Below are 12894 nucleotides of genomic sequence, written 5' to 3' on the forward strand. Positions count from 1 at the left end.
ACGATCTAGCTGACCTGGTTGATCTTTCGAGGCTTAAATCGTGTATACCAAAACCCTCACCTGCTTATGAATGCAGCGTCAATAATGCCCAACTTGGAACGATTTTTCTTTGACATGCATCCAAAGAAAAGGCACGAAGAGGGTATCAGCAGGGATGACGAGGATATGGTGTCCATCGTGTTTGAACTGAACCCGCTTCGGTACATCTCACTACGTGGTCTGCGCAGCTTTTCGTCGCTTCGACGAATACTTTACAGCATGGGCCTACATTGAGAGGAATTATGATTCAATCGGATCCGTATCCACGCTTAGGACCATCCCCGAACGACATGGGCTATAGGTACCCGGTCTTAACTGGTGAGAATGTTGCTGAGATCGCCGATATGTGCCCTAATCTACAGGAGCTCTATCTTCCTATCAAACGCCAAGGGGGCAGCCCAAGAGCGCGAAATATACAAAGAATTAGGGAAATTCTCGCACCTTCACACTCTCATCCTGGAAACGTTTTACGACCCTAGAATCCTGGCACCCCCTCGAGCTGCTGACTCCCATGATTCAACTCTCAAGGAGGCTTTCATAAACGCAGCCATTGACGAAAACTTAAGGAATCCATCTGGGATGTCGTTTTCTCGAATCAACATTCAAAGCGACTAAGAAATCTACGTGTACTGCCGGTTGGCACTGCATATTTCAGGGAATTTGAATTGAGTGTCCTTCAACAACTCAGTCGATCCTTCCTGGTCACTCGATATTTTCTTCCGGATGGCCACCAAATCGAGATCAAAGAAACTGGGAGAACTGCACGAGTGTATTTGTGGACGCATCTCACTACCTTGGAGTCTCTTCGCTTCTCTGGGGATGCATTTCAATTACTGAGGAGCGTGTGGCCCAAGATCCAATGGGAAGAAGGCTTGCTATCGAGTTGGGAAAGCTTTCCGCTCCAAAATCGAGACTGTTTGGGACTTAATTAGTGGAGCAACGGATGGTCGGAGAAAGGAGAGATCTACGACAGTCTGGGTTTGTAACACTCTTCGTGTATGAAGCATTTAGAAGTATATCGTCAGCATTTGATGATCTTTCTGCGTAAAATATGCCACGGCTCTGGCACCTGACTTCAACTACATATATAGCCTCGATCATATGAAGTTGTCCTCCCCGGATTTTTCAAAAGAGGGTCTACAAGACCCACATAGGCGAACAATACGAATCCGCTGGGGGAGCCTCACGGTGGCGGGTTCAGGTAGTTTCCGTGACTCATATTATGATTACAGCAGCCCCGCCAACAAATTATTTGTCGCCAAGCGAAATTCAATTCAATCTTCAAAAATTCTCTATCCAACCCTCGTTGATCTAAATCCTGAAGCACCAGGAAGCTCAGTGTATTGAAATTACCTGCACAACTGTTGCACTCACGCACTTCAACATGGACTCCGGCCCAATAATCCACACTGGGCTGTTCACATCGACTGAACTCCTCTCACAGCCATGGCTACCGGATCTCACCCGCATGATCAACGCAAGCTATATGGTCAGCCACACCAACAAGATCAAGTACCTCGAAAACAAAGTTAGACTTCGGACCGACAGCGAACTCTCCGAAGAACTGGGTGCAGACGGTTTCACAGCTGTGGCGTTTGTCTCCGGTGACACAGACGAAAAAGCCCAAGTCATCGGCACCGCAAGCATGAAGCCCTGGAAAGATGATGGGCTCTGGAACCCCCTCGACCACGACGATGCTAGCCAGGATCCCACGAAAGAGAAAATCAACAGTGAAATGGAGCAGATTCTTCAGCACTACGCCTGTCCGGGGGACTATGAGCTTTCCGTGGTGGCACTTCCACCAGATCCCCGTTTCCGCGGGAAAGGTATCGCCGGGCGGCTGGTGAAGGCGTGTGAAGAGGAGATTTTGCGACGTCGGAAACATGAAGCTGATGGTGAAAGGCCTGTGAGGATTATGATTCGGGTGTCGAAAGAAAATGCTGGGGACTATTGGCTCAAGCAGGGATTCAAGACTGTGGGTAGCCGAAAGTGTCCCAAGGGTTTCTGGGATTCACTCGAGGAATTTACCATGTGGGCCATGATCCGTGAGCTTCATCCCCAATAGGTCTTGATTATTGTTGGATTAAAAGCGTTGGTCTTTTCGCGGGCCGACATCGTGCCACTGCTGTGTATCTATAGAGCTGGAGTGGATTTTTGTCGATGCGACGATGCCGTTGGGAGTAAATACAGAGAGATTCAATTAAGCATGTTCAAAGAGAAGTCAATAGACTATGAATAGAGTTGAATAAAGATCAATAGGCTCGTTTCACATTACGGTAGTGGCGGCGCCAGGTTAATCGCAAGGGTTACGGCCAACGAACCGAACCCCCTTTTACTTTCAGAGTGAAGGATTTCCATAGATAAATATCCATCTTGTCTGCACTTTCCGCAGATCAGATCGACCTAGAGTGCTATACAGCTATAACCAACAGCAATTTCTTTGTTTTGAACTTTCTAAGCAGGGCCAAGATGGAGACCGTCGCAGAGTATGCCCGGTACGACGTTGGTAGATCAAAGAAGCGTCCTCCAGGGATGCACGGGTCTCTCTGTTGGTACCTGACCCTTCAATCATCGCTTTTTAGCCCATTCCAGGACAGAGCAACAGACCTTGCTAGGCTAGGATACTCTGTGTCTTTTTTCTGATCGTCGCATTCCAGCCCTTCCGCAGCCCACTTCGCCAATGTGCCAATGTCCTCGGAATCGGTGTGCCTTGGTCATGACCATCTCAAGGCTCCTGCATTCCACACACTCGCGGTCCTGCGTTTCTACAGGGCAATGGCCATGTTTACTCAATTGAATGATCAGCGCGTGTCGCTATTCCTAGGAGGACCTATTTAAATGCCATGAGACGCGACTTCATACTTCGCCGGTTCGACGCATTCACTCCTTTTGCCATCCCGACGACACTCGACGATTACCGGCTTTACGACAACCACGCCCGCAGAAATATCAATTAACCTGTCAGCAATATGCATTTCTCAAAGGTGAGCGACCGGCTGATAATTGACTACACGCGCAGTCTAGAAAGAAACTGACTCAACGCGACAGACCCTCGCCTCCGCAGCGCTCCTCGTCCTGCCCGCCTGTGCAGCTTTCCCCGTCGCCAGCGTTGAGTTTCAATCATGGGAGACCTGCCCCGTTGGCGCACCAGCCTTGGGCGAGCCCAAGTTCAAGGCCGCTGTGACCGCAACTCCAGTAACTTGCGACAAGGCGACCGTCAACCGCGACTGGAGCATCGACAACTACGCCTTCAAGGCATACCTCGACACCAAAGACGCTCTCCTGTGCTCTGGCGTCACTATCTGGAACAACGATGACTGCTCTGGCGAGCCTGTCTCCTTCCTGCCCTTCGATGGGGAGCCTGTCGTGCAGGGCCAGTGCCTGCCCGACATCCTCGACCCTGGCTATGTCTCATTCAGGCTCGAATGCTTTGGCTTCCCCGGTGGTCCTGGTTTCACTAATGGCCCTCAGGTTTCTGACGGTGGTGAGGAGTCCGATGGGCCTGAGGGCTATTAAGTACGTGCGTTTAAGGCCGCATGGTCGGGCGTATGAAATATGAAATGAGAGAGGCTTTGTACTTTCGTATTTGGCGCTGGAGGAAGATATGATTCTTCCCACATCCCTGTTTTCAAATTATCATGTATCTCAGTTATAATCCATGACAAATATCCCTTAGTGCCACAATTGCTGCATTTTCTTTGCCTGGTAGGAGTTGGAGTTAGACATAAACCAGTTGGTTGTTGCCAATTCTCTAGTTATTGATTGTGATATGATTGATGATGGTCGTAGTTAAATTTACCCGCCCAACGCGCTTCTCTTGTCTTTTCCCCGCCCCTCCATTTTTCTCAGCCCGCACCAATTTCTTTTTCAGCTTCCCAACGTCGGCGCCACATCTCGCATGCATCTCCACTTCCTCACCGGCTTTCCCTGCATGACCGTTATTGTGTGTTGATTCAGCTCCTTCTAATTCCCCAGGTCTCCACGCGCCGATCATGGCGGCCCGCCGGATGATCCCTTGGCTGTACGACCTCGTCCTGTGGCTCTTCACCTGGGCCCTGGACCTCTTTTTCCGCGAGATCTACCCTCGTGGAGCTTGGAGAATCCCTGAAAGAGGTCCTGTGCTGATTGTCGCTGCCCCTCATGCTAATCAATTCGTCGACTCGGCGATTTTGATGCACCTGCTGAAGTCGCAGGCTAAGCGACGCGTGTCCTTCCTGATCGCGCAGAAATCTATGAATGAGCCCTATATCGGGACTCTGGCATCATGCATGGGCGCTCTCCCAGTTGTCCGATCGATGGATCTGACCAAGCCTGGCAAGGGAACCATCTATCAACCCGATCCCGAGAGTGATCCGGCTCTTATTCATGGCGTCGATACCGATTTCACGCAACCTGAATTTACGCCTAGTGGTTCGCTCACGATCAAAGGCAAGGATGCACCGGAAACTGCTTCAATTGATGAAATTCTCGGGCCGACTTCCCTTCGGCTCAAGAAGCCGTTCAACTCTCGGCTTTCGGATGATCCGGGCCGTAAAGGCACGCGGTTCAAGGTTGCTCCTCATGTTGATCAAAGCCAGATGTTTGACGCCGTGTACAAGGAGCTGTCCTCGGGAGGCTGCATTGGCATCTTCCCAGAGGGTGGTTCCCACGATCGCTCCAACTTGTTGCCCTTGAAGGCGGGTGCTGCGCTGATGTCACTCGGCGCTCTGGCCCGGGATCCGGAGTGTGGCCTGTCTATCATCCCTTGTGGTATGAACTATTTCCATGCCCACAAGTTCCGGTCGCGTGGTGTCATTGAGTTTGGCCGGCCCATCCATGTGCATCCCGATCAGGTTGCTGCCTTTAAGGCTGGTGGCGCTAGTAAGCGTAATGCCGTTGGCTCTCTGCTCGAAACGATTTATGAGGGCCTCGAATCTGTCACACAGATCAGCCCGGATCACGAGACCCTCATCTTGGTGCAATCCACTAGAAAGCTTTACAACCCTATCAGCAAGAAAATCCCGCTTCCCCTGGTGATTGAATTCAATCGGAGACTCCTGAAAGGATACACCAAACACCAGGATGATCCCAGAGTCAAGGGTCTAAAAAAGATGGTGAAAGAGTACAATCGACGCTTGGAATCGCTAGGTATCAGAGATCACCAAGTTGAATGGGGCAATATCGAGGAGAAACCATGGTGGCTCACACTGATCACCCTGTTCTACCGCCTATGCAAGCTCCTCGTTCTCAGTTTCGGAGTCTTGCCAGGAGTACTGCTCTTCTGGCCTGTCTTTGTCACGACCAAGGTCATCTCGGAAAAGAAACGACGCAAGGCACTTGCTGCTTCAGTGGTCAAACTGCAAGGACACGATGTCGTCGGGACTTGGAAGATTCTCGTTGCTATGGGGCTGGCACCCACTCTTTACGTCTACTATACCATCATTGTGACAGCCTGGCTTCGCTATAACCGCAATGATGGCTACTATACGAATTCCGTTCCCTGGTGGATGGTGGCAAGAACATATGTTCCCGATTTTGTTCCATTGTGGATTTTCGCTGTGTGCTTCTACGCCCACATGGGTTTCGTCAGCTATGCGGCACTCCGATTTGGCGAAGTTGGGATGGACATCATCAAATCTCTTCCCCCGCTTCTGGTCGCTTTGAACCCACTTTCTTCTTCGTTCCTGATCGACCTGAGACAACACCGAGAGGCGCTGTCAGAACGGGTCACTCAGACAATCAATGATCTTGGTTTCGGCATTATGCCGGACGTCGATGCCGAGATTCCTACGGACTCTTACAAACACGACGCTTATCAGTCTTACCTCAAGAGCATGCCACCCAGTGAGCCATCCAGTCGGGAACGCAGTCGCAGCAGGTCCAATGGCCCTGGTGGTGCTCCTTCTTTGAAGGCGCTTAGCTCGATTAACTCGGAAGGAGATCTGGCGGAGATTGATCGAAAGATCCAGACCAATTTGAAGGGGAGAGGCAGACGGTCGAATACTCTGACTACTTTTGAGACCGGCGAGTCGATTCTTAAATACAAGCCGCTTATGACTGCGAATGAGGAGAAGAAGAAGCGGAAGTGATTTACATCATCAGTTTGGAAGCTTTCCAGGTCTTTGATCCCACGAATGGAATGCGACGTCTGGGTCCATGTATCACACTGCCATGCATCTGGTGAATATTTTTCATTCCTGTCATAATCAGAGTGATGATCGAAGCAATCGCATTTTATAGCTCAATCCAGCACCAATCAATGAAGACTCTTCCAGAATAACTGCACGAATGATATTTTTCACCTATCAATTTCCATCAATTCCTCAATCAGAATCCACCCAGCGACTGACACAACCAGCCGTCGATCCAGCAGGCACAACCCCGTCTAAGAGGCCGACCACCATGCTCTGGAATGCTGAAAACGCGCTAACATACCTCAATGAGGCAATCATGGCTTCCACACGGTCCTGGATCCGCTCCGGATTGCCCCTTTGGGAATTGGAATGTGCGATCTCGACAGCCACTGGCTCCTGGTCTGGCTCTTGACACACTCCCGCCACCAAGTATGACGCTGAACGCCTTTGTGACTATTCACGATCGTCGTGGGACGTGTTAACCGCGTTTCACGTTAATGTCATCGCCATTCCAGTCAGTCTTTCCCGCCATCCTGATATTTGTAGACTCATCGTATAGGAATAACAAGAGTATATAAGGAAGTAAATCCCGAGTTCATTGTCAAATGCCACAACCCTCATCTTCTCATCATCAGAGATCTACATACCCTTTCGATTTCTACAAATATCAATCAGAATTCGGGTCTTGCAGCCATGCATTCAACCCTCACCACTCTCTTCCTCCTCTCCACACCCATCCACGCCGGCATCACAGCCCGCGTCTGGACACATTTCTACCCCAACTGCCCAGGCGAACCCTTCTCCAACCTAGACACCTACGAAAACTACGAAGAAACCGCCCCCTCCCAAGTAATCACGACAGGCATGTGTGCCAACATCGGCGTCCCGTCTTACGAACACAACCTTGTCAGCGCAATCTCAGTAGACGCTGAACTTCTCTCCCAACAATCCGGACACCCCTACCCACCAGAAAACGGGCCAAGCTGCAACATAACCGTGCACGAGGTCCCCGAATGCATCGACCCACCGCTCATCACGCGGGAACTCCGGCAGGGCGTCGAAGTAAGCCAATGCGAGCCACGGTCTTTCGCCGCGTACAGCGAAGTATGGCTGCAACTTGTCTGCGATGAGAAGAGTGAAGAGTCGCTGCAGGATCAGGCGCAGGATATTCCGCGGATTGAAGGTACGGCTAAGATTGCGAGTGCTGAGAGTGCGGCGAATGTGCAGACGCCGGGTTCGAATGCTTTTTCTTGGTCGAAGGCTCAGAGTGAGTATTCTTCGGGGCGGAAGCCTGAGGAGGAAGGACGGGTGAATAGTGATGGGCATGCTGAGAGTGAGAAGATTGTTCATGATATTATGGAGAAGATTAGGCTTCAGGCCGCTAGTATGGTTACCGGCAAGCACAATGTGACGCTTCCTGCGTTGAATGTGACCCTGCACCATAATGGGACTGCTTCGGGGAATCGCACTCTTTCGAGGAGAAAGTTGTCTGTTCTGCGGAATCGGGTGGCTCGGTGGTAGTGAGGAAGATTTGTTGATGGGTTTTGTTTTGTGGGCGCTTTTGATGTCTATGGATCATTGAGCATAAATTGTTGTTGTATATAATCAAACCCAAAAAGATATGAGTTTATGGTAACCTTCCTTCGATCTTGTTAGACAGTAATCAATATGCCGGCAAAGCGCAAGGCATAAATTTGAGATTATTGTAAAGGTGAAAATTGCATTGATGGTCAGTCGCTCTATAAAATGCACGTAGAATGCAGACGATACGCTGAGAAGACAAACACATAGCACTCCCTCCCATCCATTTAAAAACCAAAGCTATCCAGCAAAGAATTAGCATCAGGCTCATGGAACATTGTCGGAGGTGGTTTCGGCTTCGCCTGCTTATGCGAGTCCTCCACAGCAGAACTATCCTTAGCATCAGCGGAAACCTTCGCGGCCTCTGCAAGACGGACCGGCAAATCAGCAACGACGAGACTACTCCGCCGGCGAAGCATTTTCCGATAATCAACACCACCATCGTGGAAATCGAGAGCAGGCTGTGTTTGCAAAGTCCTAGGTGTGGGTGGCCCGCCAAGGAATTCCCAGTGTCGTACTAGGTCCAAAGCGAGGAGGTCACAGCCCATCCGGTCGTACAGGCGGGCATTGCGAAGAACAAATTCCCATTCTTCCCGTGGACGGACTTGGGAGGCTCCCTTGAGAGTCTGAAGAGTCTTCTCTCGTAGCTGCTGGTAGAGGACGACCAGGGCGGGGTCATTGGAGAGGTATGACTTGGACTGAAGTGTGACTCGTCCAGGACTTCCTGGGGAGGCGGGCGTTGGTGCTAGTAGTGACTCAATTGGTGACTGTTGCCTTGTTAGTCGGGATTCTATAGATGTCGTTAGGATGCAACATACAATAAGTGACCGTACAGCCATGTCCCGTCGTCCGAGCATCCAAAAAGCCCAGGAAGCCATCCATCGGTTGCCCTCCGAGGCTGCGTCGGGGAGAACCTTTTCTTGCAGTATTTCGCGCAAGACAGGACCATTGTCTCCTTCATAGGCTCGGGCGACTGCAATAGCGAGCTGGAGATCTCCCATCTGGTTGGTGATCACATTTGTGGCATCGCGAAGGTGGTCTGCGAGCAAGAAGAATGATGCAGCATATTCTTTGAGTTGTTAGCGAGTAATACGTAGCTATAAGCATTAGAGAGAATGGGCTTACCAAATCGCCGTTTCCCAAGCAGTGCGTAGGCGTTCTTGAGGGCGGACGTCTTCCACCTTGCTTCACTGAAGTTGTTCGCAAGTAGGCGTTGCGTAGCGGCTTGTTCACGATGCCAGTGAGCGATTCGCCATAGACCTTGAAGAATGTTTTTCTTTCCAAGAGCGAGGTAGTAAATCGTGCAGTCAGTGGGGTTTCTCTCGTCAGTTTTGCCATACTCATTCCGAGCCACAACTTCAAGTTGCACTTTCTACCATGGAGATTAGTAAGAAATGGATACCGATGAGCAGAGTCACTTACCAGAGCTGTCAAGTCCGATAGCCACATGAATATTCCACTCTCTCGGGCAGCCTTCCAAGTCAATTTTCCATTGAACTGGCGTGAGACAAGATCCGTCAATATGTCCTGGCTACCGCTGTGGAAAGCCCAGACGATCTCTCTCCATGAAACAGTATCTTTATTCGCAACACCTTGACTCCTCCTCAGCATATGTTGTCGGAAGAATAGGAGATAGCGCGCGGCGTTATCATCCATTGACCGGCGGTGTTTTTCTACCGTCGCAACGCACTCGATAGTATCAACAAGGCGGAACTGCTCGTGGCTGGTGATTTGAGGGAGGGCAATCCGTGCCAAGTTCTCGTTCAAAACCGCAGCAGTGTTTTCATCCATGACAAATGATTCCTCTTCTTGAACTGTCACGTCTGTATAGGAGGAGCGCATTTCTTTGGAAGCCGCTTGTTGGGAGACGTCACTGTCTTCATAGAAATTTTGGAGTGGCATCTCCAGGAATCCGTCCAGATCATCACCTTCAGTGTAGAATTTCAGTTTCTTGTGCAGGTTGATCAAGATGGAGTGCACGAGACTAGTCTTTCCAGAAAGTATGCACTGTGCGAGGAACTGTGGGTGGAACACAGGCAACGGCCCATTCAAGCGACTGACCACATCGAAAAGATCCACCGAAGAAAGCCCCCGAGATGGGATACGAAGTCCGGAGACAAGGCGATCTCCAATGTCGATATCCTTGTCATAAACAAACAATTGATTTCCTGCACCGATTACCAGATGACCATTTGTGAGCCAGCACGAGTCGCCAATGGGGTGTGGGGTGAGATCTCGGATCCAAATCTCTCGGATCTGGGTCCATGAAGGCTGAGCATCCAAGTAGTCATAGCGAAGTTGAGACAGTAGCACAACTTTGTGGGGGAATCCAACAGCCAAAATGGACTGCATGTCTGGAGTCGAAGTCCAGTCAAGGTCCCGAATGATATCATGTTGGGCAAAATGTTCTTCGAATTCCAACTGGGCGTTGTTAGTGTCCCAGATCGTCAAGTGAGTTCGATTTTCGTCCACCAGCGCTGCCTTGCGGATAGTACTTCCACTCGCCAGCGATGGGTTCGTAATCCCTGTGTCTACTGTTGACTTCAGCAGCCACTCGACCTTAGCATTGGCCTGGTCGACCTTTGCAGTCCAGGTTCGCACAACTCCACTATGAGTGTAGGAAAGCGCAATATCAGGGGAGAACGTGTCGAAGAATCCGGAATGTTTGGCTTTCGGCCCTGCGGGGTCCACCGGGAGGATGTAGGCCAAATCTTCCTTCAGGCCCATCTCAAATGCGCAAAATTTCCGCATTTGACAGCCTTCAGATGTACTCCACTTGATTTCCCATGCAATGCCGTTCATGTCGGCTCCAATTGTTGCCACGTAGGCAACCCTTGATTTCGTATCCGGGGTGGGAAGTGGAAGCACACATAGAGGTTTGCTAGACAATGTGAACGATAAATGTGCAATCCTCTTGGCATGATAAGAGTTGAAATCCCACAGCGAAATCCCATTGTGATGAAGGTTGACGAGGAGGCTACTGTCTTCAATAAGACAGGTTCGATGAATGTGCTCATCAGAGAGAAGGATACTTTTATGCAGAAGCATCGAGCCACTTTTCCGTTTCCTCTGCCTCCAGATCATGGCCTTGTTTTCATCTGTACGCGAAATAAGTGTGTCACCAATAGCATTTCGCACGATCTTCTTAACTGGTGCTGTGTGCCCAGACCAAGATGATTTCGGAGAAATTCGATTCTTGCGAGGAGTGGGATCGAAAAGAACGTCGACTTGCGAATCATACCATTCGATTCGACCGTCAAAGTGGTGGACAACGATGCTGAGATTGTCTTCGGTCGTGTTGCTTTGGAAAGCGCGAATTTGAGCATAGTCCTCTGCTGCTGATAAGCCAGGCATAAACCCAAATTCCAGCCCCTCCACGTGCAGGATATTAAAGACGCTCATTTTCGTTTTGACTTTGGAGCCCACATCTTCCAAAGCCCAGGCGGACATATGTCCCTGACCATCGATGACAACACATATCTCTGGACTCTGCCTGGCGACTTCAATGATATGCTCCAAGGCGTGGTTTTCCTTATTGCCTGTGTTCCGCTCCACAGCTCGCTCTGTCGCGCTACAGAAGTCCCGGCCGTCCAAGAAAAAGCCATATCTCCGTTGCGGCCCTTGGTCAATACTGGACGCATCTCTAGGTTGTAGCGAGAGTTCCATGTCTATGTCTGCCCATAATTGTAACGGCGAAAGAGCATGGTGGTCGGTCACAGCCCACACTCGGATCTTGTTGTCGGCACACAAGGTATACAGGACATTATCCACGGATTGTTCTCGGTGGTATGGTAGTCGCCAATGTACCCCAGTGACCACATCAGGATGCGGAAGATACGAGACCTCAAACCGTACTTCATCCTCACCAAAAGCAAGTCGCCTCCAGACCTTGACCAAGCGGTCATAGTGTCCCACAGTCACCACCAAGGCTCCATCCGGGGAAAATTGAGCGAACTTGACAGGGTTCGCCAGCTTTCGTTTCCACACCAAGCGGGGGTATCATTCAGCATCCACAGCGCAAGGCGCGAGTTACCAACCAGCAGCTCGTTCGGCGACCCCCACGACAGGGTATGAATCGATTCGTCGTCATCTTTCGCGCGAAATGTACAGGCAAGGGACCACTAAAGATAAATATTTATTAGTACATGTGGCTCTCCAATTGCCCGCGACCTTGTTTCTTGGTCGAGAAAGCTCCGAAGCAAGACGGTTACACACCTTCAGTGTCTCGCCTTGAATGCCGTACGGCTGGTATATGAAGATATCAGGCCCTCCACACACAGCGATCTTTCCAGAAGCCTCGTCAAAGACTACAGCCTCGAGCTTTTCGGTATCATCGACGTAGATCGTTTGAAGGAGCGTCTGGGGACCGCCGAGGATGACTAGCGCGTGGCCGGAGATGTACGCCTGTAAGCAACGCGCGCAAGGCAACCATTAGCATTTGGAAAAGTCTGGTTTAGAAGACAAGCTGTTATAAAGCTTCAGGAATAGGTAGCTCACAATCACACGAAGCCCATCCCACAGCGCAGTGCTGAACGACTGGAGCTTCGCTGGGGGTCTCCCCGGCAGTACCGCTCGCATAGAGACGGGTGGATTGCAGGGTGGGCGTTGCTCTTGTAGCCTTACACCATCGCCAGATTTGCGAAGAGAGTTGCCGGTAGCAGTTTGTCGAAGAGACAAATAGGATGAATGACGCAAGAAGAGACAATGCCCGAGATCTGGGTTCAGATGGCTATGCGCAGGGGATCAGAGCGGGATGTGTCTCATGGTCGATTACGCTTCCCGCTCCACTTCCGTGCGACCACCGCTCGCCCTTTGCGCGGCCCGACCCTCGTGGGCTTGTAACAACACCTTGCTCGCTGGGGTCTTGGAATCTTGGGGTATTTGAAGATAGTCGCTAAGGACAGGAAGACATAAACTAGGTAGCATAACGTACCTATTGTTGAATCGAACTCTGCTGTATCTTTCCGGGGTAAGCTATATATAGTGTCAGCTGATAAGATGGCATCGCTGGATCGACGCGGTCATTTGATCTACGGCGCATTTGACATCAAAATATACATTGACATCATTCCTTTGTTACGAGATACATCACTACGAGAACTTGAGACACCCCTTCGACGTTATTAAACTTCATACAATATTCATCACATTCAATCATGTC

General features: G+C 50.4%; 6 protein-coding genes across 6 annotated transcripts; 5 read left to right on the plus strand and 1 right to left on the minus strand.

Annotated features, from left to right (window-relative positions):
- Window positions 1–84: 84 nt before the first annotated feature.
- On the plus strand, window positions 85–273 carry N7473_010008 (uncharacterized protein; the record flags this gene model as incomplete). The annotated part of the gene is made up of 1 exon (XM_057155947.1): window positions 85–273. The coding sequence occupies one exon, from the start codon at window positions 85–87 to the stop codon at window positions 271–273; it is 189 nt and encodes a 62-aa protein (XP_057004602.1).
- A 1150-nt stretch (window positions 274–1423) lies between these two features.
- Window positions 1424–2104, plus strand: N7473_010009 (GNAT family N-acetyltransferase; the record flags this gene model as incomplete). Its single annotated transcript, XM_057155948.1, has 1 exon — window positions 1424–2104. The coding sequence occupies one exon, from the start codon at window positions 1424–1426 to the stop codon at window positions 2102–2104; it is 681 nt and encodes a 226-aa protein (XP_057004603.1).
- A 904-nt stretch (window positions 2105–3008) lies between these two features.
- N7473_010010 (uncharacterized protein) lies at window positions 3009–3555 on the plus strand (the record flags this gene model as incomplete). The annotated part of the gene is made up of 2 exons (XM_057155949.1): window positions 3009–3023; window positions 3088–3555. 2 exons carry the CDS (start codon window positions 3009–3011, stop codon window positions 3553–3555), a joined length of 483 nt encoding a protein of 160 aa, XP_057004604.1.
- A 476-nt stretch (window positions 3556–4031) lies between these two features.
- N7473_010011 (lysophospholipid acyltransferase family protein) lies at window positions 4032–6107 on the plus strand (the record flags this gene model as incomplete). The annotated part of the gene is made up of 1 exon (XM_057155950.1): window positions 4032–6107. One exon carries the CDS (start codon window positions 4032–4034, stop codon window positions 6105–6107), a length of 2076 nt encoding a protein of 691 aa, XP_057004605.1.
- Window positions 6108–6845: 738 nt separating this feature from the next.
- Window positions 6846–7673, plus strand: N7473_010012 (uncharacterized protein; the record flags this gene model as incomplete). Its single annotated transcript, XM_057155951.1, has 1 exon — window positions 6846–7673. One exon carries the CDS (start codon window positions 6846–6848, stop codon window positions 7671–7673), a length of 828 nt encoding a protein of 275 aa, XP_057004606.1.
- A 287-nt stretch (window positions 7674–7960) lies between these two features.
- N7473_010013 (uncharacterized protein) lies at window positions 7961–12311 on the minus strand (the record flags this gene model as incomplete). The annotated part of the gene is made up of 7 exons (XM_057155952.1): window positions 7961–8500; window positions 8552–8802; window positions 8859–9105; window positions 9156–11705; window positions 11771–11854; window positions 11949–12137; window positions 12231–12311. The coding sequence occupies 7 exons, from the start codon at window positions 12309–12311 to the stop codon at window positions 7961–7963; spliced, it is 3942 nt and encodes a 1313-aa protein (XP_057004607.1).
- Between the last annotated feature and the right edge of the window lie 583 nt (window positions 12312–12894).

This window comes from Penicillium subrubescens (assembly GCF_028828155.1).
Source record: "Penicillium subrubescens strain IBT 31985 chromosome Unknown utg000007l_segment0_segment0, whole genome shotgun sequence".
Classification (NCBI taxonomy): Eukaryota; Fungi; Ascomycota; class Eurotiomycetes; order Eurotiales; family Aspergillaceae; genus Penicillium; species Penicillium subrubescens.